Raw genomic sequence first — 27,797 nt, forward strand, 5'->3', positions numbered from 1 at the left:
TATTGTTTGCAAACTACCCTATGCTTTATTTCCTTTGCAACAGGGTAGAATACACAATAATTACAGAGGGAAATGACCAAAGATGTCACATTTTGTGCCTGTCTTCAGTCACTCCATGGCATCAGGACGTGGTCACTCTTCACTTATGACTTTTGTGTGAACCTCCCGGCTCTTCACCCGCAGTTTGTTGACCTGGGACTCAGCAATGTCAGCCCGTTCCTCAGCCTCCTCCAGCTCATGCTGGAGCTTGCGGAATTTAGCTAGATTGGTGTTGGATTGTTCCTCCTGAGAATAAAAATGGAATTGTAAGCAACTCACACTTACATCTTTCTAGACTCTTTAGACCTAAGAGAAGAAAGGATTCTTCTTTAGACCTAAGGGAAGAAAGGCATCTATGGAGAAGCAACATCTAGGGCTTATCATTGAAATTAATTGTAAGATTTATTTATTGGTGTCATATATATATATAATATATATCTTACATCTCTATTTTGGCAACCAAAACACATAATACATATGTACCACAAGTAGAATAAGAAGAAAAATATAAGCTTAGAGAGGAAGGCAAGAATATTAAAGTCATAGTTGTTAATGCTTGCTGTAAGATGGTGATTTTCACTTGGGTTAGTTTTTTATCATATTAAGAATGAATTTATTAAGTTTTTAAAAATTGAAATAAATACTGGATTTTGTCATGTATCATTTTGGCACATTTCAAAATGGTTACTTTTTTCCACCTGCATTGGATGTAATGATTCTATTGACAGATTACCTAATATTAGGTAATCTTTACATTGTAAGAATTAACCTTATTTAATCACTGGAAGACGATTCCTTTAATAAAGTAAGACTTTTACTACTTAGTAATTTATCTTTGCTGTAACTGTCTTTATGAGTAAAACTGCCTTTAGTTTTTCTCCCTCTGTTCTCTCTTGGACAGGTTTTGGTATGAGGGCTATGTGAGCTTCTTAAAATGAATTGGACAGCTTTCCATCTTTTCCCATGCTCTTGAACAGCCTACATAGCTGGGGGATTATCTGTTCCTTGAAATTTTGAAAGATCTATCTGGACTTGGGTCCATTTCCAGAAGTAATTCAGCCAACTTGGTAATTTATATTCTCCTAGAAAAACCATCAATTTTTTTCAGGGCTTCAACTTTATTGATAGATGTATGTTTTATATTAAAAAGTAATCCTCTATGTGTATAGCTTATTCCCTTTCTCATTTCTAATGTTGTATTTTCTGTCTCATTTTCCTTGATTAAATTAGTTATAATACATTTATTTTGTTAATTCTCCAGAAGTTACAAATATTAATGAAGTTATCAAATAGAAAATAGTATACTCTAATTCACCAGTTTCTACTTTTATTTTTAACAGTACTTCTTCTAGTGTTTTATTATTATTTATAATTTCTTTATTGGACTGTCCATTTATTTATTTATTTTTACTTTTGGTTCATCATGAAAGCATTTAAAGCAATGAATTAGCCTCCAAGCACAGCTTTGACTACATTCTGTAGGTTTGTAAAAGTAGCATCTTCCTTGTGATATTTACTTATAATTAATAATTATTTAGTAATTATGTTTTTATTTTCACTTTAAACCAAGAGTTATTTAAGAAAGTTAGTTTTTTAAATATTTAAGTACCCAAGAATTTTTGCTTATATTTTATCATCACTTTACAACTCCATCATACTGTGGCCAGAGAGTATGGCCTGTATTATTTCTGCTTTTAATTTTTTTCAGGTTTCTTGGTGGATTGAAAGTTTACTTTTAAAGTGAAGCTACTGATATTACAAATGATACACAATAATTATTGTACAAAAACAAATGTTAAGTACGCACGCAGAAGTCTATAAAGCAAACAGCTTGGTTACTACAAGAGGTAGTAATTATTTATTAGCTTAATTTGAGGACTTCAATCTTAAAATTACTTACAGCCTCCTCAGCTTGTCTCTTATAAGATTTCACTTTTGCCTGAAGTTTATCTACCAAATCTTGAAGTCTGAGAATATTCTTTCTATCTTCTTCCGTCTGAAAGATTATAAAAAGTCCAGGACCTTAATTACTAAAGCACATGACTATTGCATCATTGCATATGAGTATTTCACATAGACTTCGACCAGTGCTTAGCTGCTAAAAACTACTGCCGTACCTGGTAAGTGAGTTCCTTCACTCGCCTCTCATGTTTGCGCAGACCTTTGACAGCCTCAGCATTACGCTTTTGCTCACTCTCAACCTCTCCTTCCAGCTCCCGTACCTACAAATAAGTAGGCTCTTAAGAACTTTGATCCAATCAGGCACTGAAAGCAGATGGAAATAGACAGATATTGGGAGACGCACCCTGGCCTCCAGTTTCTGGATCTGCTTCTTCCCACCCTTCAGGGCCAGCTGCTCAGCCTCATCCAGGCGGAGCTGCAGGTCCTTCACTGTCTGCTCCATGTTCTTCTTCATCCGCTCAAGGTGGGCGCTGGTGTCCTGCTCCTTCTTCAGCTCCTCGGCCATCATGGCGGCCTAAATAGCAAATAAATCAAGAAAACCAAGAAAGTTATAGATGTCAGGAAATCCTACTGCTAAATCAGTGGGCAAGTGTTCCTGCCACTCACATCAGTGATGGCCTTCTTGGCCTTCTCTTCTGCATTGCGGGCTTCTTGGAGAATGTCTTCCATCTCTCCTTGCATTTGGGAAATATCTGTCTCCAGCTTCTTCTTGGTGTTGATCAGGCTAGTGTTCTGTTTAGAAAGAGTTTGTACATTTTAAAAATTGTGTTACCACAGTATTGGTAACCACTTCTTGAAAAAAATTCAGATAGAAATCTGCAAGTCAAAAAATGCCTTTTAATATGAAAGAATTAAAGGATTGTGTTATGTAGTACAATTAAATAAAATAGAAATATTATAGAATATTCAGCATCTTCAAGTGCATAGGTCACAAGCAGACCAAATAGCTCTATAATTTTATAATTATCATTTACCAATGGACCATTCACAGGGATAAAAGTATAATAGACATGCACATAACATTCCATTTCTCCAGAATGAAATGTGAATATTGATAATGAGGGCCAATAAAGATATTAACACAATAGAATATGGGCAGCCTTAGAATATTATAGGAAGCAAATCAACAATAGTTTTTCAAAGCAAAACAGGGAAAGATTTCTCAATAATGCAGAATTACTATTCTGTATTATTTGCAAAGAAAATTTGGTAGACATATTAGGTCTGGCTGTCTTATAAAAACTCAGGCTTATCTATTCTGACATATAAAATTTACTACGGGGGAGTTCTTTGTGCTGAATCCCACCTGGGTGTGGAGGAGCTGAACACGCTCACTGGCATCCAGGAGCTCCTGTTCTGCGATTTTCCTGCTTCTCTCTGTCTGCTCCAGAGTGGCCCGCAGCTCCTCGATCTCAGCCTGCAGCAAGTTGGCTCTGCGCTCCACCATGGCCAGCTGCTCCTTCAGGTCCTCCTGGGTCCGGAGAGCGTCATCCAGGTGGAGCTGGGTATCCTGTGAAACAAACCGTCATTGAGACACCATGTTCTCAGGGTTGCAGGCACCCCGATTGTCCTGGAACCATCTCTTGGGACCCGTTTACCTTGAGGATGCCTTGGGTGTTCCTGTAGTTCCTCAGGGCCTCGGCAGCCATGCGGTTGGCATGGTTCAGCTGGATTTCCATTTCATTGAGGTCTCCCTCCATCTTCTTCTTGAGCCTGATGGCATCATTCCTGCTCCTGATCTCAGCATCCAGCGTGCTCTGCATGGACTCCACGATTCTAATGTGGTTTCTCTTTAGCTGGTCAATTTCCTCATCTTTTTCAGCAATTTTCCTATCGACCTCAGACTTGACTTGGTTCAATTCGAGCTGGATGCGCAGGATCTTTCCCTCTTCATGTTCAAGAGATGCCTTAATGACAGCAAGAGGTGACATCAGCAAGGAACCAAAAGCTTTATGAAGTTTTTCTGGACACCAATAATTTTGTGCTATGTGTCTTTTTATTCACTCTATGCAGATGTACCTAATTTTTTTTCCAAATTTTTTTATAATGCACAATTTTACATGTACCTCTGCTTCTTCTAAAGCAGCCTGAAGTTCACACTTTTCTTGCTCCACTTGTTTCTTTATTTTCTCCAGTTCATGGATACGTTTACCTCCTTCTGCAATCTGCTCCGTGAGGTCAGAAATCTCCTCTGTCGTTTGAGTAAAAGGTAGGGATTTGGTTAAACACATGATGTAGGGGAAAGATTCTTCCAAGTTATGAATATTATTGAATGTGATAGGGACTCACGCTGTAAGTTTTTGTTCTCTCGCTTCAGGGTTTCTAGCTGATCCAAAGATTCCTCATAGGCATTCTTCATCTTGAACAGCTCAGTGCCAAGGGAACGGGCCTCCTTCTGGGAGGCCTCAAGCTCGGCATGCGTTTCCTCATATTTCTGTTTCCATTCTGCCAGGATCTGAAAAACCAAGACCTGTTACCTGCTGTAAAGACAAAACAGTAGAGTACAGAGCAGAGGATGCTGGAGGAATTACCTTATCGAAGTTCCTTTGCTTTTTGTCAAGGGCGGCACAGGCGGCATTTGTCCTCTCCACGTCAAGCATGAGGTCCTCGACCTCATTCTGCAGCCGCTGCTTCGTCTTTTCGAGGGAAGCACATTTGGCGTTCACAGCTTCTACATGTTCCTCAGCAGCCTGGAGCCGCTGGGCCAGCTTCTTCCTTGAAGATTATACGTGTTTTCAGAGAGAAGCGAACCATAATATGAATTATGAGCTATTACCACACACACTGAAGAGTATTAGAAACTTCACAATAATGCTACCCAGCCACTTTTCATTCTTTCAACATATATCGATGGGCCCCTTTTATGAACTAGACACTGGCTACACAGCAGTGACCAAGACAAAAAAGGTCTCTGCCTCATGAAGATCACAAATAAGTGAGAGAGGTAAACAATAAGCAAATCAGAACATTGTAATAATACCTTACAGATATAAGTGCAGTGAAGCAAAATAAAATAGAGTAAATGGCGGGCAACTATTCTAGATATTCAGTGAAGGCCTCCATGAAGAGATAATATTTGAGTCAAGAGCTAAAAGAAGTCAGAGAGTGAGCCAAAGGGAAGTCTGTGGAGAGAGTATTTCAGACAGAGGGAACAGCAGGTACAAGCCCCTGATGCAGCGATAAACTCATTGTGCTTGACAAACAACAGTGAGGCCCCTAATTATCAGTGTAATTATTTGCTTTTCTTTGTTTTCTTAACTAGATTTTCGGATCATAAGGCAGGGACCATATTTGACTTATTCATGTCTTACTCTCAGGGCCTGATTGTGACTGGCACATAGAAGCCAATTAACGAGCATTTGTGGACTAATTCACTGAATCTTCAAAGGTCATGTTTTTCTGATTCAATATGCAAAGTTTTCTGCTCATTCTCTCCTATCTGTGCACATACTTTGCCTCCTCCAGCTCCTCTGTGCGCTGGATGGCGTCCGTCTCATATTTGGTCCTCCACTGGGCAACTTCGGTGTTGGCCTTGGACAGCGCCCTCTGCAGCTCAGCCTTGGATTCCTGCTCCTCCTCATACTGTTCCCGCAGCAGGTCACAGTCGTGGCGGGAAGACTGCAGGGCATGCGCCAGGGCGTTCTTGGCCTATGGAGACAGTTACACCTTCATTTTACTGGATATTTAAATATTTAACTCTTAACTTTCAAAACCTTTTGAAAGCTGGTATAACAGCCTCCATGTAGAATCAGCTCATATGGGAAAAGTCTGTCTTAGAGTCATAATTACTTTTATCTCCTCTTCAAGTTGCCTCTTTAATTCTTCAATCTGTTGAGTAAAGGCTTGTTTGCCCCTTGATAACTGAGACACCAGAGCATCCTTTTCATCGAGCTGGCGTGAAAATTCACCTGATGGACAAAAGAAATGGCACCATTTTTTAAGTGAAAAACAAGATTCTGCAAGCCCATGTTAGAAAGAAATTTTGACTCTTATTTTCCCAAATTGAGTGCTCAGATGGTTGAATTCTATGCTGACATCTTCATGCTCAGTGCCAAGTTTTCAGTTTTTATGGTGAAACTTTCAGATCAATCAGAATGAATAAATACAGCTTAAATTCTTTTTGTCCTTTCCATCACTGATTCTTTCAGGATTCTATAATACCGTACGAAACCTCATGATGACTGTCAACGAGTAAGCGAAAATGTCTAATTCTACATAGTTCCCATTCCATAGACTTTTGAGAGACTGGGCTATTTGTTGCCCCATTCTGGAAGTTAGTTGACCCGCATAAAATAAAGAGAAACTTGGCCTGAAAGAGAAGCCCTGGACTCATGCTGGAGTAACCCCTAATCCCAACGTCCTCACAAGGAACAAATACTCAAGGCCATTCTGGAACAGAGCTTGATGCTGTTCAATTGAAACCTTTATCTCCAGCATTGTCCCAAGATGACCTTGCACACAGGTCAGGTGTCTGAGTCGTTTGGTGAATTAGACATGTTCTCAGCTGCTATTATTAGGCTCCCACATCACCAAATCAGTTGTTCTTAATTGCATCCTCTCCACCCTGAAGCTGCACAGAAGAGGGGAGCGTTACCAGATTCGGTCTGCAGGCGCCCCCTCTGCGCAGTCAGGTCATTGATCAGCCGCTGCTGCTCCTCTTCCTTTGATTTCAGTTCACTCACTTGATCCTCTAGAGTCCGGCACATTTTCTCTAGGTTTCCCTATGGAAGAAAAAGTAAAAGAAGAAAACAGAGACCTTTTAAGCAAATAATAATCACCTTTGCAGTTGCTAAACCTTCTCCCCGAAATAAAAAATACAAATTTATCTTAATATAGAAAATAAACCAAATTGTCTTGTATGTAATGTAATGCATAAAAGTTTTTCTTTCTTTTCTTTTTTTTTTTTTTTTTTGAGACGGAGTCTTGCTTTCTCCCCAGGCTGGAGTGCAGTGGTGCGATCTTGACTCACTGCAAGCTTCGCCTCCCAGGTTCTAGCGATTCTCCTGCCTCAGCCTCCTGAATAGCTGGGGCTACAGGCACGCGCCACCATGCCTGGCTAATTTTTCTTATATTTTATGAAAGCTGATCATGAAGCTCTGTTCAATATTAATATGAAAATGTTAAGGTTATGTTCTAATTTTAAGATTTTGTTAGAATTGTATAATGTACATTTGCTAAAAGCATGTTCCAAAATACTTCATTGCTTTTATGTATGATGAAAGTTTCCTCACTTCAATTTCCTTGAAATTATTGGAGACCTTTGTTCTCTAACTGGAGACTTGGAGAACACAGATGGCTTATATTCAAAAACTGGTGTTGTCGTTTATTAATGGTGTGATGGGTCAAAGTGCTTGGCCTCTTTGAATTTCTGATCCTTTATTTGTTAAATGGAAATAGTAAAAACACTGATTTTTTTGTGCTTACTTCCCTGAATTACTGCAATTAACAAATGACTTTATGTGTAAAAAGTGCCCTGTGTAAACTATGATGTGTCCGTAAGGCATTATTTTCAATAACAATTTCCCAGAACTTGTAGTACCTTGGCTTTGGAGACCGTTTCTACATTACTAGCAAGGTCATCAATCTCCATCTTCATCTCACTCTTCTCCTTCTCCAGCTTCTGCTTGACCCGCTGCAGGTTGTCAATCTGCTCCCCCAGCTCGGCCACACTGTCTGCGTGCTTCTTCCTCAGGGTGGCTGCCGTGGCTTCATGCTGTAGGGTGGCCTCCTCCAGGTCCCTGCGCATTTTCTGGAACTCAGCCTCCCGCTTCTTGTTCATCTCAATCTGGGCTGAAGTGGCCCCACCGGCTTCTTCCAGCCTCTCGCTGATCTCCTCCAGTTCCCTGGAGAGGTCAGAGCGCTGCTTCTCTGCTTTGGCCCGGGAGGCCCGCTCTGCTTCAATTTCTTCCTCCAGCTCCTCGATGCGGGCCTGGAAATGGTGCAAAATACAAACTCAGCTTCTTTGTATCATAACTGCCTCCGAGCCAGACTGATGAAAATCATGTACTTACTTGCAATTCTTTAATTTTCTTCTGCAATTGAATACCAAGTGCCTGTTCATCTTCAATCTTGCTTTGCAGATTGCTGATTTCAAACTCTTTCCTTTTAGAAAAGTAGCAAAGGACAACAATTTAGTCCGTATCCAATGTTGGAAGCAAATCCATAAGCAATTCTTTCTTACTTACTTTTTGAGCTTTTCATCAAGTTGCTGTTTCTCATTTTCAATGTCCATTATGGACTCTTGGGCCAACTTCAAGTCACCCTCAAGTTTCCTCTTAGCCCTTTCTAGGTCCATGCGAAGTTTCTTTTCTTGCTCCAAAGACCCTTCAAGCTAAATATAAATAATGTTGAATCAGAAGGAATGCTTATCTTCCTTTAGAAGAAAATAATGTCCTTGATGATACTAGACATACATCATCTACTTGTTGTTCAAGTTTGGTTTTAGCTTTGGTCAGGGTGTTGACTTTGTCCTCCTCTGCCTGCAGGTCATCCAGGGTCTGCTGGTGGGCCTCCTGGAGAGCCTTCTTCTCCTTGGTCAGCTTAGCGATGGTTTCGTCCAGACCTGCCATCTCTTCTGTGAGGTTTTTCACCTACAAAGGTGAAGAAAGCAGCTTAGTTGTTCTAAAGCAGCTTATTTGGGTGGCAGAACCCCTATATAGTATTTCAGAATATGACTGATACCTTGTTCTCTGTGGCATGTTTCTCCTTCTCAACCTTGGCCAGTGTCAGCTCAAGGTCATCAATGTCTTTCTTGAGTTCTGAACATTCATCCTCCAGTTTCCTCTTCTTGGCTGTCAGCTCAGCATTGATCTCTTCCTCATCCTCAGCTCTCTCAGTCACCTCTTTGATTTTGGCCTCTAGCTGGATTTTGGTTTTAATCAGCTGGTCACACCTTTCCTCTGCATCAGCCAAGCCTTCAGCTTCCTTAAGTTGGAAACAAGATCAAAATTGGGAAGAAAGAATGAAATACTTTACAATGATAAGAGTGTATGTTTCTGCATTTGATCTTTTGACTTTCCTATATTCATTTATTTACGCCTTCACAAATTCTTGTTCCTTGAACCACCCTACTGTATACATTTTCCACATGTGGGTAAGCCAAAATGTACCAGTTGTTGTTCTGTTCCCCTAAAAGAATGTATTCTACAGTAGATTAGAAAATAATGTAGAAAGTAATTAGTGACATAACAGATCAGAGAATTTGGATCAGAGATGGTTTCATGAAAGAACTGCTATTTGACTTGGGCCTTGAGAGAGGGGCAAGATTTGCTTTTGCAGAAATCAACTTATTGTGGAGAGGAGCAGGAGGGGTGTGGGGAAGCATTCTAGCAGGACAAATTCAAGATACAGCTGCTACTGATTTTTTTTTTTTTTTTTTTTTTTTTGTAGTACTGGAGGATGCTCCTGATTATGATGTACTAAATTCAAGTTGAAACATAAAGTAATCAAGAAATTCCTGGCAACCTGCTGTTTCCAATTAAGGGGGTCCGGGCAGGCAGGAAATGAAGGAGACACTGGAATATATACTCATCAGTAATCTTCCATATCAGCCTTTGAATACATTAAGCAATGCAGGGTGCTGTGTATAACCATGCAATGAATACAGTGGTTTAGTACAGATTCCGCATAAATCGCTGGGGGCAACAGAAGAGAATACAGGATAGATTGGAAGGGCTCTCTTTCCTTCTGTAATCTAGGAGTTATTACACTGCTCGGAGTTATTACACTGCTCAACGTTGACAGAGAGACCAGTCTTAACAGAAAAAAATATGACTTTGTGATAAGTAGACCAATTCAATTCACTCCAAATAAAACATAGTCTTATAAATTATAGTCTCAAGTTGAAGGAAGCAGTTCTCAAATGATTAGTTCAGGAGAGGGCAGTGAGCAGGCTGAATGGAAGAAGAGAGAATTGGGAAGTAGGTTGAGCAACTTTGGTGCTGATGCAACAATGTGGGTGTGACATGATGGGACACTGACTGTGGAGACAGATTAGAAAGAGGGAGTCTGAGTTTTTTAGATCAATATCACACGATAATTCAGTAAAATTGGATGTAGAGTGCTGTCAGCTGTTCCTATTCTAATTTAAGACCCGTGGACATCTAGAAGTTCAAGGAAGTTTCAGAAAAATATTACTCTCTCCATGCTATCCTCCCCTTCATATTTTATTTGGGACTGTGTTATATTAAAATCATTTTTAAGGACTGTATTTAAAGGGAAAATAAGTCAAAAATCTTGTGGTTTGATGAAATTGTGTACAGTGGAAAATGAGGGACTTTTCTACCTACTGCCTTGGTACTGGTTTGTTGGGGGTTATTGGGCAATGGAGGAACGTTTGGACCTTTTCGCACCATTGGAGTGTTTTAACCTTTTGCCTCCAATGAGTGTCTCCCATGCAATTACCAAACTCATGGCCCACAGTGGTCAGAGTCCTAGCACTTGCATCCTGGTTAGTGATACCAAGGGTGATATTCCAACTCACAGCCTGAACTTGAAGCTGCAAGTCATTTTTTTCTTTCAACAGTGTCACCATCTTTTCTTCCAGTTCCTTCCTTTTTGCCTCTGACTTGGCAAGTTCATCTTTAGTTTTCTGAAATTCTTCCTTCATGGTGGCCATCTCCTTCTCAGTTTCTGCACTCTTCAGCAGAGGCTTGATCTTGAAGAAGAGTTTCATCCAGGGCCAGTGCTTGACATTCATGAAGGCTCTGATATTGTACTGGATACAGAAGATGGCCTCCCTGAAATTTAATTGATGCAAATTAGTATTGTGTGGCTGATGAAATGAGATGAAACCTTGGCAGTGAGAGTTGGAGATTTGGCTCCACCTTGTTCCTACTCTGCTTTCAAACATGCAGATGAAAGAAATTCTATTTTGGGATGATGGTCAAGGTCTTGCTAAGGTCACTCATTTCTCTACATCACTGCTTCTCAGACTTTGGCATGCATAAGAATCACCTGAAGGGCTTGTGAAAATACTGACTCCTGACCCTCACCTCCACAGATTCAGATTCAGAAGATCTAGGGTGGGGCCTGAAAATTGGCACTTTTAACAAGTTTGCAAGGAACGCTGATGTTGCAAGTCCAAGGAGCACCCTTTGAGGAGCCTTGCTGTACATGAGTGCTTCTCAAACATTGCTACTAAAACACCACTAAGGGCAGTGAAGGGGGACACAGCTCTTTAGGGATATGTGGGGCCTGAGATTTTAAAAACTCAGAATTTCTTCAAAAATCTCTGGCATTATATATTGATGTTGTGTGAATGTTGCATTCTACTCTCTAATACCACTTCTGTTTTCATCTAAATGATTTTTACAACTAATTACCGCATATATAGACAGTTACCCAAATATATATGTATCATGGATCATGACCAGAATTTATTGTTTTTAATGAAATGGAATATAGTTGAAAACATTAGCATAATTACAAGTGGTAAAAATAAAATTTGCTTCATGTAAATTATTTATATATCTGCATACACATATGTAGATGTGTAGATGTATAGGTGGCAATGTAAAATGCCTTTCTCAGCATGGAGTAATGGTCCTGGTTACATACATCCTGTACTTTGAGACACCTGGCTCTATAGTCTTTGAACTCTGTCCTTGCATCAGATTAGATGACCGAAAAGCAACATTCCCTGATGACGTTGTGTTAACTTACTGCAAAAAGTCTTTCACAGATAAATGGCCCCTAATATTTTAAACCATGATAGTTTGATAACATAAATGATCGGAGGGAAAAAGTTGTCTCTGCATCCTGTGTTAAAACCACTCTTGACTATACTGTCTGTTATGCAGGTCAACGTCCAGCTGCTACCCAGTCCTTCCCCACCTCTGCCTTTTCTTTGATTCTTATCTAATGATCTGTCCAATAAATTCACATTAGAAACAAGTGCTAGGGCAAAGGTTTGCTTCTGCTTACTCACTGGTGTATTTTATCTTGTTAGGTAAGAAGTACACACACTTTATGCTTCTCAAGTTTTTACCCATACAGTCAGAAGGTGATGGTTCCTTCCTTAAGTTTTCTGGTACATGTATATTCCCACTTCATTATAGGACTCTTATTCATATCTTCTTTAGTGTCCTTATCATAAGCCGAGTCTTAATTGTAAGCCATTTCAAATATGTTTTTGAAGACGGAATATGTGAATAAACATAATGTTTTATACCTTCTTTCCACCATCCTCTGGTACTCCACTCTTGCCAAGAACCCTCTGCACCTGGCCTGGGTTCGGGTAATCAGCTGGGCCAGCTTGTCATCTCGCATCTCCTCTAGGAGCCCCAGAAGACCAGCTTTGAAAAAGACCTATGTGTGGTAAGAGTTGCAGATCAGAAGCTTTAATGAAGTTCAAAAGGACAGGAATAGCATCAGGTAGGATTTACAGAGTATTACCTTGGTGTGTCCAAATTTATACTGGGTGTGGTCAATGTCGATGGACGCAAGGAGCTTCTCAGAGGCCTTCTTGCTATCAATGAATTGTCCTTCAGGGATTGCACTTGCGTTTAATACCTTGTATCTGTTAAAGTACATATAACTTTTAAAAACCAGTTTACTGATGACACAAATCGTAGCTAAACATTAAATGATTCACTTTTTAAAGCAGAGCTTTTAAAAAAATATTATTCTTTGTTCACAGGGAGAACATTGTTTATATGAATGGTCATCCCTTTGGCAACCAATTTTTACTCCACTGCCTTTCCCTCAGTTGCAACTTTCCTTTCTGTCTCATCAGACCCTGTTCTTAGGAAAGGGTTCTGCCTTAGGAAAGGCACACATTATGGTGTGTCTAACCAATAAAATGCAATGTGTTATCTTTACTAGATGCATTTGCTTTTTAAGGCCCTGAATCCAAGAGAACTACTTTTCATTGAAGAATTTGGTAGAGAGTACACTTTAGGTATTTGGAACTATCCTAATCACCTAAAATCAAACTTAGACATGCTTTGGATCTTGAGCCCTGGAATTCTCTGTCAGTGCCACCTGACCTAGACCTAGGAGAGATCAGCTCCTAGCAGCTGCTACCCAGTCCTTCCCCACCTCTGCCTTTTCTTTGATTCTCAAGATGGGCTTATCTAGAAAGGAGAAAAAGGACCTGAGGAACAGTCATTGTGACATGTTCCTTCTGTGTCCGGGAAACACTGGGAATCTAATATGTGAGAGAAAAAGACGAACATAGATGATACCAAAGGAAATGACAGAAAATGAATAGTTATGTTTGTATGGAAGAGTTTCTAGCTCAACCACTTATTAACTGTTACTTTGGGCAAGTACCTTAATCTCCCTGAGCCTCAGCTTATTCATCTATAAAATGAAGTCTTAAGAGTACCTACCTCTGCTGTGTTTTTGTGAGGATTAAACAAGATAATCTAAACATATTAAGCCCTCAAAAAGGTCGTTCTTATCATTATTGGAGTTAACGTGTACATCTATGAGCTAAGCCAAGAGCCTGGCGAATCCAGTGAAAATTCCACAAGGTGCTTAAAAGTTGCATATTTACATTTTAAAAGTGTTTGAAGCTGGGCATGGTGGCACAGGCTGTAATCCCAAAATTTTTGGAGAGCAAGGCCAAGGCCGGTGGATGACTTGAGGTCAGGAGTTCAAGACTAGCCTGGCCAACATGATGAAACCCCATTTCTACTAAAAATGCGAAAATTAGCTGGGTGTGGTGGCGCATGCCTGTAGTCCCAGCTACTTGGGAGGCTGAGGCAGGAGAATCGCTTGAACCCAGGAGGCAGAGGTTGCAGTGAGCTGAGATCACGCCACTGCACTTCAGCCTGGGCGACAGAGCAAGACTTTGTCTCAAAAAAAAGTGTTCGAGACTTGAGGCTTGTCATTTTTTGACTTGTTTTTGTGACAAAACTAACAAGTAGAGGCATGCGTTTCACTAAATTGTTTTGTTTGCATTAAATTTGTTCATATTAAACTTCAGAATACACCATAATCAGGAGAAACTGACCTCTGTTTGAAGTCTGCATAAAGGATTCTGCTCGGGAATCCTTTCCTACAGATGCGGATGCCTTCCAGCACCCCGTTACACCTCAGCTGGTGCAGGACAAGCTCGTGCTCCATGGCACCTAAAAATGCATATTTATTTCACTGCAGAGCTGTTAAAAAGGAGGTGTGGCAGTCACCCTTTGCCCTTTCATTATAGAACTTCTTACCAGGAGTTTTAGTCTCATTGGGGATGATGCATCTCACAAAGTGAGGATGGGTACTCCTGAGGTTGGTCATCAGCTTGTTCAAATTCTCCTGTAAAATCAGGAGAAATCCTGTCATCTTAGAGTCTAGACATGGATATGAGCAGTCATTAATGTCTATAAAATCAATATCTATAGCTGAGTTGAATGACCAGTATGGACTGCGTTCATACAAGGCAACACTTTGAATGCTTCTCCTGAGATGCACTTTCCTCCTCAATAGATCTTTCTGCACTTGAGTTTCCAGGAGTTACACACAGAAAGCATCCTGGCATGTGCTTCTTTTCAGTTTATACCAACACCATCCTTCTTCCTACCCTGGTCCCTGGCCATACACATACATTTACAAGGCCATTGCCTTCCCATGCAAGATGATCGCTCTTTCTTCTACTCAATTCCATAGTTCTCCAATAAGGAAATGGAAGCCTGCACCACATTTGGACTTTTTCCTTATAATACAGCTCCTCTTTTCCAGCTCTATCAAGTTTTGGGGATAAAGATTATCTACAGGGGAGCAATCCTACCAATTATAATTGAAAATTGACTCGATGAAGAGCAAGGATACATATTAGTTGCACTACAGATTTGCTGCTAGAATTCATGAGTTCATTAGCCATACTGATGTCTTTTGGTCTCGCTGAGTTCATGTCATTGCTCTTTTTCATGGCTCAGCTAGATTGTGAATGACAGAGTATTATGGTCTATAAAATTTTCTATAAAATATTTCTCATTATTTGACTCAGCATGAAAAGTGAACTAATAATTTCTGAGTAATTTAAATCCCTTCTTTCCAAAGTTAGATCAACAGAGTCACTAGTTACTATCAGTCCTTTTCTAAACTACTCATGGAATGATCTTGTACTTTTCAAAGCAAATTTTAACGCATTGGGTACAGTGTACACTGCTCTGGTGATGGGTGCACCAAAAGCACAGAAACCACCACTAAAGAACTTATGCATGTAACCAAATACCACCGGTTCCCCCAAAACCTATTGAAATAAAAAATAAATTTTAAAAAGAAAAGATGAGGGGAATTTTGCCCAGCAAGATGTCAAAGCGTATTATAAAGTAATTTTAATAAATGTAATGTGATATTAGTACATGAATAGATAAATATATCCTTAGAACAAAAATAGAAATTCAGAAAAACAGACCCATGTAAAAAAAAAAAAAAAAATCCCAAAGTAATTGGAGAATGTCAAAAACAATTTCTTCCTTACTCTGAAAAGGGCAGACACTGTCTGGAAAGAAGAGCCCTTCTTCTTACCGCCTTTCTTGGGCCCTCCACCTTCTGAAGAAGAAGGAAGAAAATAATTACAGTTTTGAATTGGCAGGGCTACTTCTTGGCTATTTGCTGATTTCCGTGTTCATCGAGTGCAGCCTTTTTTCTACCCTGCTGGCCTCTCTGATAGAGCCTGAATGAATCTTATTTTTCAACTAAGTTTGCAGCCACTTATCTATGATTCTTTCTCCAGTGGGAAATGAGACCAGGGATATTCACCTGACCGTATAGAGAGGGATTCCCTAATATTAGGACACGTGGGGAGCACTAACTTCAAAAATCATCAATAGAAGCTAGTACTGAGAGGCAGAAGTTTGTCACTCTGTTGCTTAAGATTTATACCCTCAGATACTCTATATCCTGCAGATGTGGAGGAAGAAGTAGGAGAGAATCGTAGAAGCTGAGGCTTTTCATTGGTTGACAGTCTGATAATTCCTCTCTGACTCTGCAGTAGGGCTCCTGTCAGTAGTGGAGTGAGCCACAAATATGTGATTACAAGGCTGCCTATCTATTCAATACTTGGAGGAACCAGGGGCTTGGTCTGCAACCCTTCTGCAGGCCTAAGAGATCACTAGCTTCAAATTTAACATCACGTTTTGTAATACCTAGAGAGTATTATTAACATTTGAGCATTACCTGCTTCAGCAGTTTGAGTCCCAGAGAAGAGGTGAGCTAGAGTTTTCATTGCAGACTTCTGGTACAGCCCCACCACAGTCTCGTTCAGGGGGTCTTTGTTTTTCTCTAGCCAGCCAGTGATGTTGTAGTCCACAACGCCAGCATAGTGAATCAGAGAGAAGTGGGCCTCAGCTTTGCCTTTGACCACCTTGGGCTTCTGGAAGTTGGCAGACTTGCCCAGGTGCTGGTCATACAGCTTGTTCTTGAAGGAGGTGTCTGTTGCCTTAGGAAACATGCACTCCTCTTCCAGGATGGAGAAGATGCCCATAGGCTAAAAAGCAGACCACAACACAATACTGCACTTCTATTTTTTTTTTCTGTCTGTAGAATTAAAATAAAAAGCAGTGAATAATATAGTGGCCACAAAATATGGTTTCGGAAATGCAAAACCAACCTTCTCAATAAGCTCAATGCAGGCAGCCAGGTCCATCCCGAAGTCAATGAACGTCCACTCGATACCTTCCTTCTTGTACTCCTCCTGCTCCAGCACGAACATGTGGTGGTTGAAAAACTGTTGCAGTTTCTCATTGGTGAAGTTGATGCACAGCTGCTCCAGGCTGTTGAACTAAATAAATAGATATGTTTACTTCTCTCTTAAGCAAATTGAGCATTTTTTTAAAATACAGAATTTTTCCATTTTAAAAATATGTGTCCAAGAGCCTTCATATTACAGATGTTAAAAATCATTGGATTAAAGAGACTTTGAAATAAAAGGTGAAAAGTATGGAAGGTTTGAGGGCATATGGAAGCTACTATTTTTCTGCTGTCATTTTGTAGAAAATCCTACCATTATGATATTCTTTTCCTGTGTTTGCTTAAATTTATTCAGGTATTTTCCTGAGTACCTACTTAATCATCCTGTGTTTATTCCCATTATCTTCTACATTTTCCAGAAGGTTTACAGTTTTCTGTTGACTCATTTAAAAGCCAACTTGCAACCCCTGAGAAGCTGCCTGGGAGGAGTCTATCTTGCATGGCAATCACATGGTCAGCATGGCAAGTGAGCAATAATTGCCACCTGGGTTATTCTTTAATGTGAAATGAAAAAAAAAAAATCAAGATACCAAGTATTATATAAAGTATGACAATACACATTTATATTTTTAAAATATACCAAAATACACCATTTTGGTATTCACCAAAATGTTATTATTACATATAAATAGTAGAATTATGTGGAATCTTTTTCCTTGGGACCTTCTATGTCCTCTGCAATGCCCTAAGTTTTGCTTGTATAATTAGAAAAAAAAAGTAAACTTCTTAAAAACTATAATCAAGAAAAATATATTTCATAATCAAATATGAATTTTTATTTCATGATATCATACTGAGTCTTAAAAGCTAATTGCATTTTTTAATGCTGACTCTAAATTATTAATGTTTCTCAGCTCTTATTGTCTCTGAGTATTTCTTAGAATAGACCTTCAATCCCACTGCACTAAGCTAATTCAGAACTCCCTTTGGATCATATAGCAAGTTGGGGAGTCCTTATTAAGTGCATTGTTGTTTTTTTATAGAAGCGGAATTGCTACTACAGTAACTGCCCAGTTACTCTCTTTTAAGGCTTAAAATAATTTCAGTGGTGGTAAGAAAAGGTCATAGTCTTCACTAATTCCTTCATATAGATATTTCCATTGCCTCACTATAAAATCCTGTCACCAACCAGCTACCAACTCACATCAAAGATCTCGAAGCCAGCAATGTCCAAGACCCCGATGAAGTACTGCCTGGGCTGCTTGGTGTCCAGCTGCTGGTTGATGCGGGCGACCATCCACAGGAACATCTTCTCGTAGACGGCTTTGGCCAGAGCACCCACCGCGTTGGTCACCTTGAAAGACAAAGTTATAACTCTCAAAGTTATTAGAGGCCTGTGAAAATGCTTTCATCCTTGGCAGTTAATTGGAATTATGCACCTACCTGTTCTACAGTCTGGCCTTTGGTGACAAACTCATTGCCGACTTTGACCCTAGGGTAGCAGAGAGCTTTGAGCAGATCTGCGGAGTTCAGACTCTGGAGATACGCCGCCTTGTCAGCAACTAAAAAGAAGAAAGAGTAGAACAGTGTTATTGTGGCCCAAAGAAACGCACTTCCTTAAACATATTTTTTAAACTACAAGTATTTTGTGCAGTGTTTCAAATATCTCTTTCCGAGTATCCTTACCCATGTTTTCACTAAGTTCAAGTTTTTGATTATGGGGTAGTTTGTCCTAAAGAACTTCAATAATTATAAGAAACATCTACCTAGTGCTTATGTTTCCCGTGGCATATTATTTAGGTATACAGATACTTTCAAACTTAATTCTTAAAAGTGAGTTTACCTTCCCTAGGAAGATTCGTGGGTAACAAGTTAAGAATGTGATTTTCAAACAAATGCAAGATCGTGTGGGTGACTTAGTTGATACCTTCTGTGCCATCCGGCTCTGCTTGCTCCTCACGCTGCTTTTGCTTAAATTTCAGGTTCCCATAATGCATCACAGCCCCCGTGAGCTTGTAAATGGAGACCTTTTCTTCATTGGTAAAGCCCAAAATATCAATAGCACTCTGTCAATATAACCAATAGGATAGCTGTTAAGTTGTGATCCACACGCTTACTATTAATAGTGCACACTTCCATTGCTGGCCTGAGGAAACTATCAGTACTAATGGGAGACAAGGAACCCCTTAGATTGGGTATATAGAGAGTTGGTCAACCAAAGGCCAGCACAGAGCATTAGAATTACAGGTGCATACCCTCTGAAGATTCAAAACGTGAACTTAGAACAGAGAATAAGGATAGTAACTCTAAGGAACTTGTTATTTTGAGAGATGGTAGGAATGTAATGCAAGTCAATTGCAAAAAAAAAATAGTTTAGAAATTCAGAAATGACAGATCTTTAGAAGAATGTTAACGGGTAAGTAAAATGCTGTAGGGGCACATCGTACTCTTTTCATTTGACTCCAGGGAGCATGTCCATTTGCATCCTGGAATCTTCCTTTGCCATTTCTACTAGACACTGAATATTTATCTGGATCACCATTACTCTGACCGACCATAATAATTCCGACTTTCTTGTATTCTACTTACATCTGTGGCCATCAGTTCTTCCTGATCATCGATGCTGGCCACACTGATCTCCCCTTGACTGACAAATGGGTAATCATATGGGTTCGTGGTAATCAGAAGCATTTCTAAGTACAGGAAACAGAGCAAAGATAAGCATAATTATCTTCTTCATTAAAACGAGATTTCTGGACAAATTGTGAGGCACTATGATGCTTGGTTGATGATTGATGGGCACTGAAGAGGCATTTAAAGGATATTGGGCACCATTGCAAACACCTTGAAGTTGATGTCATGGTGCTCTTATAAACCTTATTTTAAAAAAAAATGTCTGGGCACAGTGGCTTATGCCTGTAATCCCATCACTTTTGGGAGGCCAAGGCAGGTGGATCACCTGAGGTCAGGAGTTCAAGACCAGCCTGGACAACATATTAGCCAGGCATGGTGGCGCATGTGTGTAATCCCAGCTACTTAGGAGGCTGGGGCAGGGAGAAACGCTTGAACCCGGGAGGTGGAGGTTGCTGTGAGCTGAGATTACACCATTGCACTCTGGCCTGAGTGACAAAGCGAGACTCCGTCTCAACCATCAAACAAACAAACAAAACTATTGTAATCCAAAGAGGATAATCACATAGTGGGAAAAGTTGTATCACTATAGTGTTGATTATATACAATCCAGAATTGGAAATAATCTATCTGCAAAGAGGGTATGGTTAAGTAAATTGTGCTTCTTTCTAGAATAAAACACTATGCAACCATTGGAAATAATGATGTGGAGCTATATTTAGTGACATGGAAAAAGCTATGATATATAATTGCTCAGTAAAAAAGTAGATTACAGGAGAGCATGTAACCACGATTTCAGTTATGAAAATTGTATGTATGTGTCTATATGTAGAGATATGTATATAGAAAATAACTAGAGTGATATTCATCCAAGTGTTCATGGTGGTTATTTCACAGTAGTAGGAATTAGAGTTGTTATTTTTACTTTTCCTTTTACTTTCCTTTGAATTTTTCTAATAAGCACATATAAATTTTTACCAAACTCACAAAGCTATTTTAAAAAATAAAATGGCATATAAACTTGACAAAATTCAGTCACAGAATACTAGGTTGGACTATGCATTGATAGATACTGATGCAGTAATTCTGGGAAAGAATTATGACATTTCTTACCAATTAGTTCTGGTTTCTTATTCGATGTAATCTGATAAAAAATATGATAACTTCTCTCAGCCTTAAGCTGGAAAGTAACTCTAGACTTCTCTAGCAGATCTGGAAGGAAACAAATAACAAATAAGAAAAGTGTAAAAATTCATGTGACATGTGTGGTCAGTTTTTTTAGGTCATAAGAATCAGGAATGATTTTAAAGATATCTGAACACTTACATGTTTCAATATCAGCAGATGCCAGTTTTCCAGTAGTGCCAAAGTGGATTCTGATGAATTTACCCTTGAAATAAAAACTAATATTACTACCTTGTTTTTGTATAATATTAAATCTTTGAGAAATTCAAAACATTTGATGCTAGTGCTTTAATATTAAATCAATTCAGAGAGTATTTGTATCAGGTAGAAAAAGGTGTATCTCCCGTCTTATAAGTAGAAGAGTTTTATCTTAGATTTAAAAATCATAAATATTTATTAAGTATGTGAAGTAATGGATATGTTAATTAGCATGTTAATCATTCCATAATATACATATAACATATATCAAAACATCACATTGTATTTCATAAGTACAATTATTATTTGTAAATTTAAAATTTTAAAATTGTGAATAATTATAGATCATGACAGATAAGAAAGAATTCAGGAAAAAGGCCATGTATCTTTCAAGATGGGGTTTTGATCCACATTATTACATGCTCAGAGGAAAAGGAAAGAACAATGATGTAATACAATGGGAATGAACAAGATTCAGAGAATGTATTTACAAACATCTCATAAAGTTTGACCAGTGAGCAGTGTCTGTTCGAGTGTCCAAAAGACTTACAAAGCGAGAGGAGTTGTCATTCCTCACGGTCTTGGCGTTGCCAAAGGCCTCCAGTAGGGGGTTGGCACTGATGATTTGATCTTCCAGAGTCCCCTGCAAAGGCAAGAGCAGTCCTTGCATCTGGGGCTTGGGAATTTCCTACCCGAGAGTCCCAACAGAGCCTGGATTGTGACTGTGACAATCAGACTTACCTGCATTTTGCCAGAAGTAACTTCTTCCTTCTTCTTCTCCCCAGTAACTGCAATTGTTGCAAAGTACTGGATGACACGCTTGGTGTTCACAGTCTTCCCTGCACCAGATTCTCCACTGTGAAATCAAAACTCAATCAGATATGGTCTCAAAGCTAGCAGCTATCACGGCCGTGTAAAGAAAGCATAAAATGTACTTACGTGATCAGGATTGACTGATTCTCTCGGTCTACAAAAGAAATTGTAGGCATTTAGTACTGTTTTCTTACATATTTGCAAATGATAAGTAAAGTAAAAAGGAATGAACTTAGTATTATGCAGTCTGGGCTTTGCAACCTTTAGGGCTTGGCCAGCTCTAGACCTACCACTTTCTCCTCCCCAACTTCAGCACACATCCCCCCATTTAAACAGAACACCATCATTTGTACTGGTTTTATGTTCAAATCTTCCAAGAAATATTTCATTTGAGGAAAAAGATTCTAAGATGGAGGAAAATGTTTGAAAGCCACTCTATAAGTGATGACCACCCAGCTGTGTATTCCTGAAGCACCAGACTTTTTCTTTTTAATACTTGATCACTAAATAAACACTGAAAAAGTAGACTCGGCTCTTTGGTTAGGTTTAGATGACAATTTAAGTTAGGGACTTATATATTGTGGGTGTAAGAAGTATTGAAGAATGAGCATCAGAGATATTTCTAGTGTGTGAGAAGGAGTAAGTACAGTGAAGGTGATAGCTTTAGAAATACAGCTTCGGTCCTATTTTTAGGAAAAGGTAAAATTTTGTTTTGATGTTTTACTCTCTCTGAACAGGAATTCTCTAAGCCTCTTCTCAAGGTGCCACAAGTAGTTTAGATTGGTCTAGCCAAGACAAAATTGTAGGAAGCAGATTCAATATCTAACTGTCTTAATACCAAATACACCTTAAATCTCGAGCCTGTTCAGGTTGGTTCTGGGAAAAGGGCAATAGCACTGTGCCATCCTTCATATAGAGAGACTGTTTAATCTGTCACAATTTAGGATGCTGAGACTAAAACTAGAGAGACAAGTTTTACTCTTCCGTTTTTTGGCTCATAGTAATGGAGACACAGTTTGTATGTGTGATTGTGTGTCCATGAGTGTACGTGTGTATATACATACACAGAAATATTTGTATTTTTGCTCATATTTATTTGAGTTTCTGAGTCATTCAAAAGTATACTAACTAACCATGGCCAGCCTCTGTTGATCTTTTCAAAGTTTAAGAGATCATTAGCAATTATGTAATATTAAGGATTACAAATCAGCCTTTCTCCCCTTCCTGGACCTTCTGCTTCATAAATATACCAGCCTCAACTAAAAGGGATGATCTCAAAGAATGTGTTGAGATTGCCTCGAGTCTCTTTCTCCTATGGTTCTGCTCTAAAAGTTTATGCACTCGCAAAGCATTCGGCTCACTCACCAGTCAGCATGAACTGATAGGCGTTGTCAGAGATGGAGAAGATGTGGGGCGGGGCCTCCTGGCGCTTTTTGCCTCGGTAGGCTGTCACCACCTCAGGGTTATACACTGGCAGCCACTTGTAGGGGTTGACAGTGACACAAAAGAGACCTGAATAGGTCTATGAGAAGGAAAAAGAAAGAATAAGTACCCAAAGACCTTTCCTGTTATTTGTGGAATTAACTTATGAATTGAATGTGTTTTTGAGACAGTGTCTTGCTCTGTCACCCAGGCTGGAGTGCAGTGGTGCTACCTCAGCTCACTGCAGCCTCAACCTCCTGGGCTCAAGCAATCCTCCCACCTCACCCTTCCAAGTTGCTGGTACTACAGGCGTGCATCACCATGCCCAGCTAATTTTGTATAGGCTTTTTGTAGAGATAAAGTCTCACTTTGTTGCCCAGGCTAGTCTGGAAGTTAATTGAATTTTAACAAAAAGGAGCACTTTAAGTAAGTACTCTTATTTCTTCAAGGTATCAGCATGAAAACTAGTTGGCAGGTTCAACAATGTAATGGCAGAATCCTGAGGGAAGCGACTACAATTCAGATTTCTTATTGCTCTCCTCAGGGCTTTTCACAGTGATTTTTACATAGCAGAAGAAGAAATACATGTTATTAAACACATGTGCTATGAAACTTTTCATTGTTTTATGGAAATGGTTTATATTTTCTTTGCGGCATTAAGATAATTCAAATTTATGAGAACATAAATTTGGACATAAGCTAAGTGGCCAGCAGTAAGGGAATGGTTAGGTGAACTGGTAAATCTTCTAAGACAATATGATGCAGGCATTTAAAAAAGTAAACACGAAAGTATACAGCAACACTCGGAAAATATCTACAAAACATTCTTAAGTTATAAGGAAATAGAACACAAAATGATATATATACATCATTACTATAATAGGAGGATTTTTTTTTTTTTTTTTTTTTTTGAGACGGAGTCTCGCTCTGTCGCCCAGGCTGGAGTGCAGTGGCCGGATCTCAGCTCACTGCAAGCTCCGCCTCCCGGGTTCACGCCATTCTCCTGCCTCAGCCTCCCGAGTAGCTGGGACTACAGGCGCCTGCCACCGCGCCCGGCTAGTTTTTTGTATTTTTTAGTAGAGACGGGGTTTCACCATGTTAGCCAGGATGGTCTCGATCTCCCGACCTCGTGATCCGCCCGTCTTGGCCTCCCAAAGTGCTGGGATTACAGGCTTGAGCCACCGCGCCCGGCCAATAGGAGGATTTTTAAAATCTTTGACAATTGATTCAAGACAGGCACCAACTAGTTAGACTGAGATGCTGACCATCAACACTAGATACACTTGTATAGGTGTTGCCTAGCTAAATATCGGCACTGACTAAACTATGCAAAAATATAATAAATTTGGTTTAAAAATATTTACTGCATGTGTATTATGTGCAGGCCTTTGCCAGACAGTAGAAATGAGACCTGATAAATGAGATTATGTCCCTTGAGGAATCCCCAGTCTATGTAGGAGACAGTCATGTAAATGAATGATCAAGGAGAAACATGGTCAGTGTTAAGGCAGGGACAGAAACAAAAGGACAGAATATGTCACTGCTTGGGGAAGTGGGAGAGGTTTCATCGAGGAAGTAACATTCCAGATAGAAGGGACCAGAACACACAGATACAAATTGCTGTTATTTTAGGGGAGTGAAAATGAGTGAAATTTGTTTTTTTCAAAAAAACAAGAACAAAAATATTGTAGGCTGGGCATGACGGCTCATGCCTGTAATCCCAGCACTTTGGGAGGCCAAGGCAGGTGGATTGTTTGAGCCCAGGAGTTTGAGACCAGTCTGGGCGACATAGTGAAACTCTGTCTCTGCTAAAAAATACACACACACACACACACACACACACACAAAATAGCCGGGTATGGTGGCACATGCCTGTAATCCCAACTACTCTGGAGGCTGAGACACAAGAATTCACTTGAACCCAGGAGGTGGAAGTTGCAGTGAGCTGAGATCGCACCACTGCACTCCAGCCTGGGACACAGAGCGAGACTGTCTCAAAAAAAAAAAAAATTAAAATAGTTTCAAGTGTTAAAACATGTTTATCTTTTCACTCTGGATGATTCTGTGGCTGGAGTGGGGAAGAGGAATGGGGAAGATAACCTGTGATTGAAATATAAGCAGTAGCTGCTCAAATGCCTGCTTAAGGGTTTCATGGCAAACCCAGTCAACATGGACAGTGGCCTTCCCCAGCTTTGGATGGAAAAACGAGGAAGGGCTGGCTGTTGAGCTGTGCTTTACAATAGCAATCATGAAGCCTTTTAACTACTTAGGCTACGATGAAAGTGAAATGGGTCACTACCTGTGACCTGTTTATGCTCAGTGGAAGAAGCGGGATGATAGGGTACATGAGGATGATTATAAAGAGCGCTGGCAGGGGGTACTCACGTAGATCATCCAGGCTGCATAACGCTCTTTGAGGTTGTACAGCACAGCAGGCTCGTGCAGGTGAGTCATCATGGCCATGTCCTCGATCTTGTCATATTTGGGAGGGTTCATGGGGAAGACCTGATCATCCTTCACTGTCAGAGTCTGGTAAACAGGAAAGATAACCGTTTACATTAATTGAGTGACCAAACAACGCCAACAACAAAAATCAATAAAATGTGGCAAGCTCCTGGGATCCTACTCACCGCTCCTCCCTCAGTCTTCACCGTCACTTTTCCTCCTTCTCTGCTCTGGATGGTCCCTTTGACAAAGGATTCTTTGGGCTCCGCCACAAAGACAGACGTTTTGGCATCGAAGGGCCTATTCTGGGCCTCAATGCGCTCCTTTTCAGACTTTCGGAGGTAAGGAGCAGCCTCCCCAAAAACAGCCATTTCTTGGTCTGAACTCATGGCTGCTGAACTCTGAGGTCCTAAAGGAGATAAAACATTTCACATTAGAGAGTCTGGATTGCCGTGTGTACTGATAAATCTTAATATTTGTTGTATTTCATAGGCCCAGTTGGAAATTCCACTAGACAGGTCTACCGTTCACCATACTATAGTTACTGAGACAAACATAATCACAAGAGCGAAAATGCATCAGGTGGTCTCTGTGTACCCAATACCGTATTCAGGGCTTTGCATCTATTGTCTTATTTCATCCTCCAAGACTCACATCCTTATCGGGAACTGAGTTACAGTCCAGTGCTGCTGTCAAGTAGCTTGTGACCTTGGGTATGTCACTTGAGTTTTTTTGAGCCTAAGTGACTCCATCTTTAGAATAGGGATTATAAATTCGCCATTCTTAATTCACAACCCATGATATATGGTGAAGATACTTTGAAAAAGAGGTTCAAATGATGACTGAAAAAGTAACTTGAAATTGTTCAGGCTACCATTTATATATAAGATGTCATGAATTATCGTGTCACCAAATTCCATGTTTTGAATGTAATGTAGGAGAACTTTATTTCCTCCTTTACCTGTTCAGCCAGATTTGTTCAAGTTCAGTGTTTTATTGGAGATTATCATTTTGTTTCCCTTTTTTTTCATTTAGGTTAGGTGCTTAGTATAGTTTCTCTGACATAATTTTTTGCATATTAAATACAGTTCATCAGTTTAACCCCTTTAAACTAATTAAGGATAAAAACAATAGCCAACGTTAACCTCATTCTTCTACATCAAAGGGCTCCCTTTGCTATTCCAAATTTTCCTTTGAAGCATGCAGGCCCTGTTTGCTCCATTCTATGTGATCTGCAGATTGCCAGTGGAATCAGTAGAATGAAAGGTTTGGAAAATAACGCTACCGCAGTCATTACATGATCAAATTACTTGAAACTCATTTGAATCATCTCTCCTAGTCTCTCCCTTTAGAAATGCAGTATGTAGTGGGAGGGCATATTAATACCTCTATTATATATAAGAAAAATGCCACAGCACTCAGCATTGTGTAAGGCGACTTTTTACAAGGGCTTTAAGAAGTTTAAAGGAAGGATTGTCCTACTTACTTCCTTTTGACTTTGTTGGATATTATGTTTACTAAATGAATTCTAACAGCAGGATGCATTTTTATCAAATTTGAGATTTTTGGCCAGGGAATCTGAGGGTAGACTCTTTTTCTCCTGCACAGACAATATATTTATTCAAAGCAATTCCCCTGCTCAAATGTCACTCCACCAATGCTTGAGCCGTAAATGAGGATGTGTGCATTGTCCTGAAAAGACAGTCCTCCCTTTGTCACCCCTTTCCTGAAGCACAGTTGTTAGAGGGTATTTACTGAGACAAGCACTTTCTGAAAGGTTGCTGAGTGACAGAAATCCATCCCAGAGCCTCTTACATTCTCCTCCAGGAACTGGTTAGTCCAAATCTTACCTTGTTAGCAAGTGAGAAGATGTAGCCTGGGAGTGAGACAGTTCTATAAAAGAAAAGGGAAAAGCACTTGATTAGTTAACCAAAAAGAGAGGGAAAAACATCCCATTTATGGCATTACTTGCTATTGTAAACAGAAGTAACAAAATTCATAGAGGTAAAATGTGCAGTTCCAGAAGGAGCAGTACCAGAACTAGCAGCTGCTGCTGACACTGGGCGGTGTGACCGGTGTCCCTCTTGAAAGGCCCGTCCTGCTCCCACTTACCTTGGAGCTTTTTAAAGCAGGACGAGTCAGCCTCATTCCAAGGGCTCTTTTATATGGATAGCTATGGAAACAATGCAGCTGCCTCCTCTTTCTTAAGTCAAAAGGAATTGTTTGGCAAAATACCTCTTGGCAATCTAGCGTCCCTGCATAATTCTCATTCATATTAAGAATGGTTGGATATAATTAGAAATATTTTTCTTATTGAGTATGTGAATAAATCTCCTATGGATAATTTGAGAAGATGATCCGAAAGAAAGAGTCAAGCTGGGGGATAAAGGCTGTGGCTGGGCAGCCAGGATACCTGGTTTCCCTCGGAACTTCTTTTTGGCTTTGCTGGGCATACCATTCGGGCTTGCCTT

General features: G+C 39.8%; 1 protein-coding gene across 12 annotated transcripts; it reads right to left on the bottom strand.

The window, feature by feature from the left end:
* Positions 1 to 27,797, bottom strand: MYH2 (myosin heavy chain 2). Of its 12 annotated transcripts, none has more exon segments than NM_001195292.1 (40): positions 1 to 285; positions 1,940 to 2,035; positions 2,157 to 2,261; positions 2,345 to 2,515; positions 2,608 to 2,733; positions 3,308 to 3,511; positions 3,600 to 3,908; positions 4,068 to 4,192; positions 4,291 to 4,456; positions 4,533 to 4,716; positions 5,453 to 5,649; positions 5,791 to 5,909; positions 6,596 to 6,722; positions 7,541 to 7,930; positions 8,013 to 8,103; positions 8,187 to 8,332; positions 8,415 to 8,591; positions 8,683 to 8,925; positions 10,484 to 10,739; positions 12,173 to 12,309; positions 12,397 to 12,520; positions 13,961 to 14,078; positions 14,166 to 14,253; positions 15,422 to 15,492; positions 16,120 to 16,429; positions 16,553 to 16,723; positions 17,837 to 17,986; positions 18,076 to 18,194; positions 18,560 to 18,698; positions 19,222 to 19,325; positions 20,377 to 20,475; positions 20,590 to 20,653; positions 21,197 to 21,289; positions 21,388 to 21,502; positions 21,586 to 21,613; positions 22,825 to 22,981; positions 25,267 to 25,410; positions 25,512 to 25,735; positions 27,177 to 27,219; positions 27,439 to 27,503. In NM_001195292.1, coding segments are annotated over 38 exon segments (5,820 nt in total). In that variant the 5' UTR covers positions 25,716 to 25,735; positions 27,177 to 27,219; positions 27,439 to 27,503; the 3' UTR covers positions 1 to 132.

The sequence above is a fragment of the Macaca mulatta genome, chromosome 16, assembly GCF_049350105.2.
Source record: "Macaca mulatta isolate MMU2019108-1 chromosome 16, T2T-MMU8v2.0, whole genome shotgun sequence".
NCBI classification, from domain to species: Eukaryota; Metazoa; Chordata; class Mammalia; order Primates; family Cercopithecidae; genus Macaca; species Macaca mulatta.

Bases quoted from the DNA above. Each gene is read 5' to 3' on its own strand.
- MYH2 (XM_015118506.3), bottom strand. From the start codon at position 25,715: ATGAGTTCAGACCAAGAAATGGCTGTTTTTGGGGAGGCTGCTCCTTAC. The intron at 22,982-25,266 runs GTGAGTACCCCC...TCCTTCTCATAG, and splicing joins ATGCAGCCTGGATGATCTAC to ACCTATTCAGGTCTCTTTTG. The intron at 286-1,939 runs GTAAGTAATTTT...TTTTATTCTCAG, and splicing joins AGAGACAAGCTGAGGAGGCT to GAGGAACAATCCAACACCAA.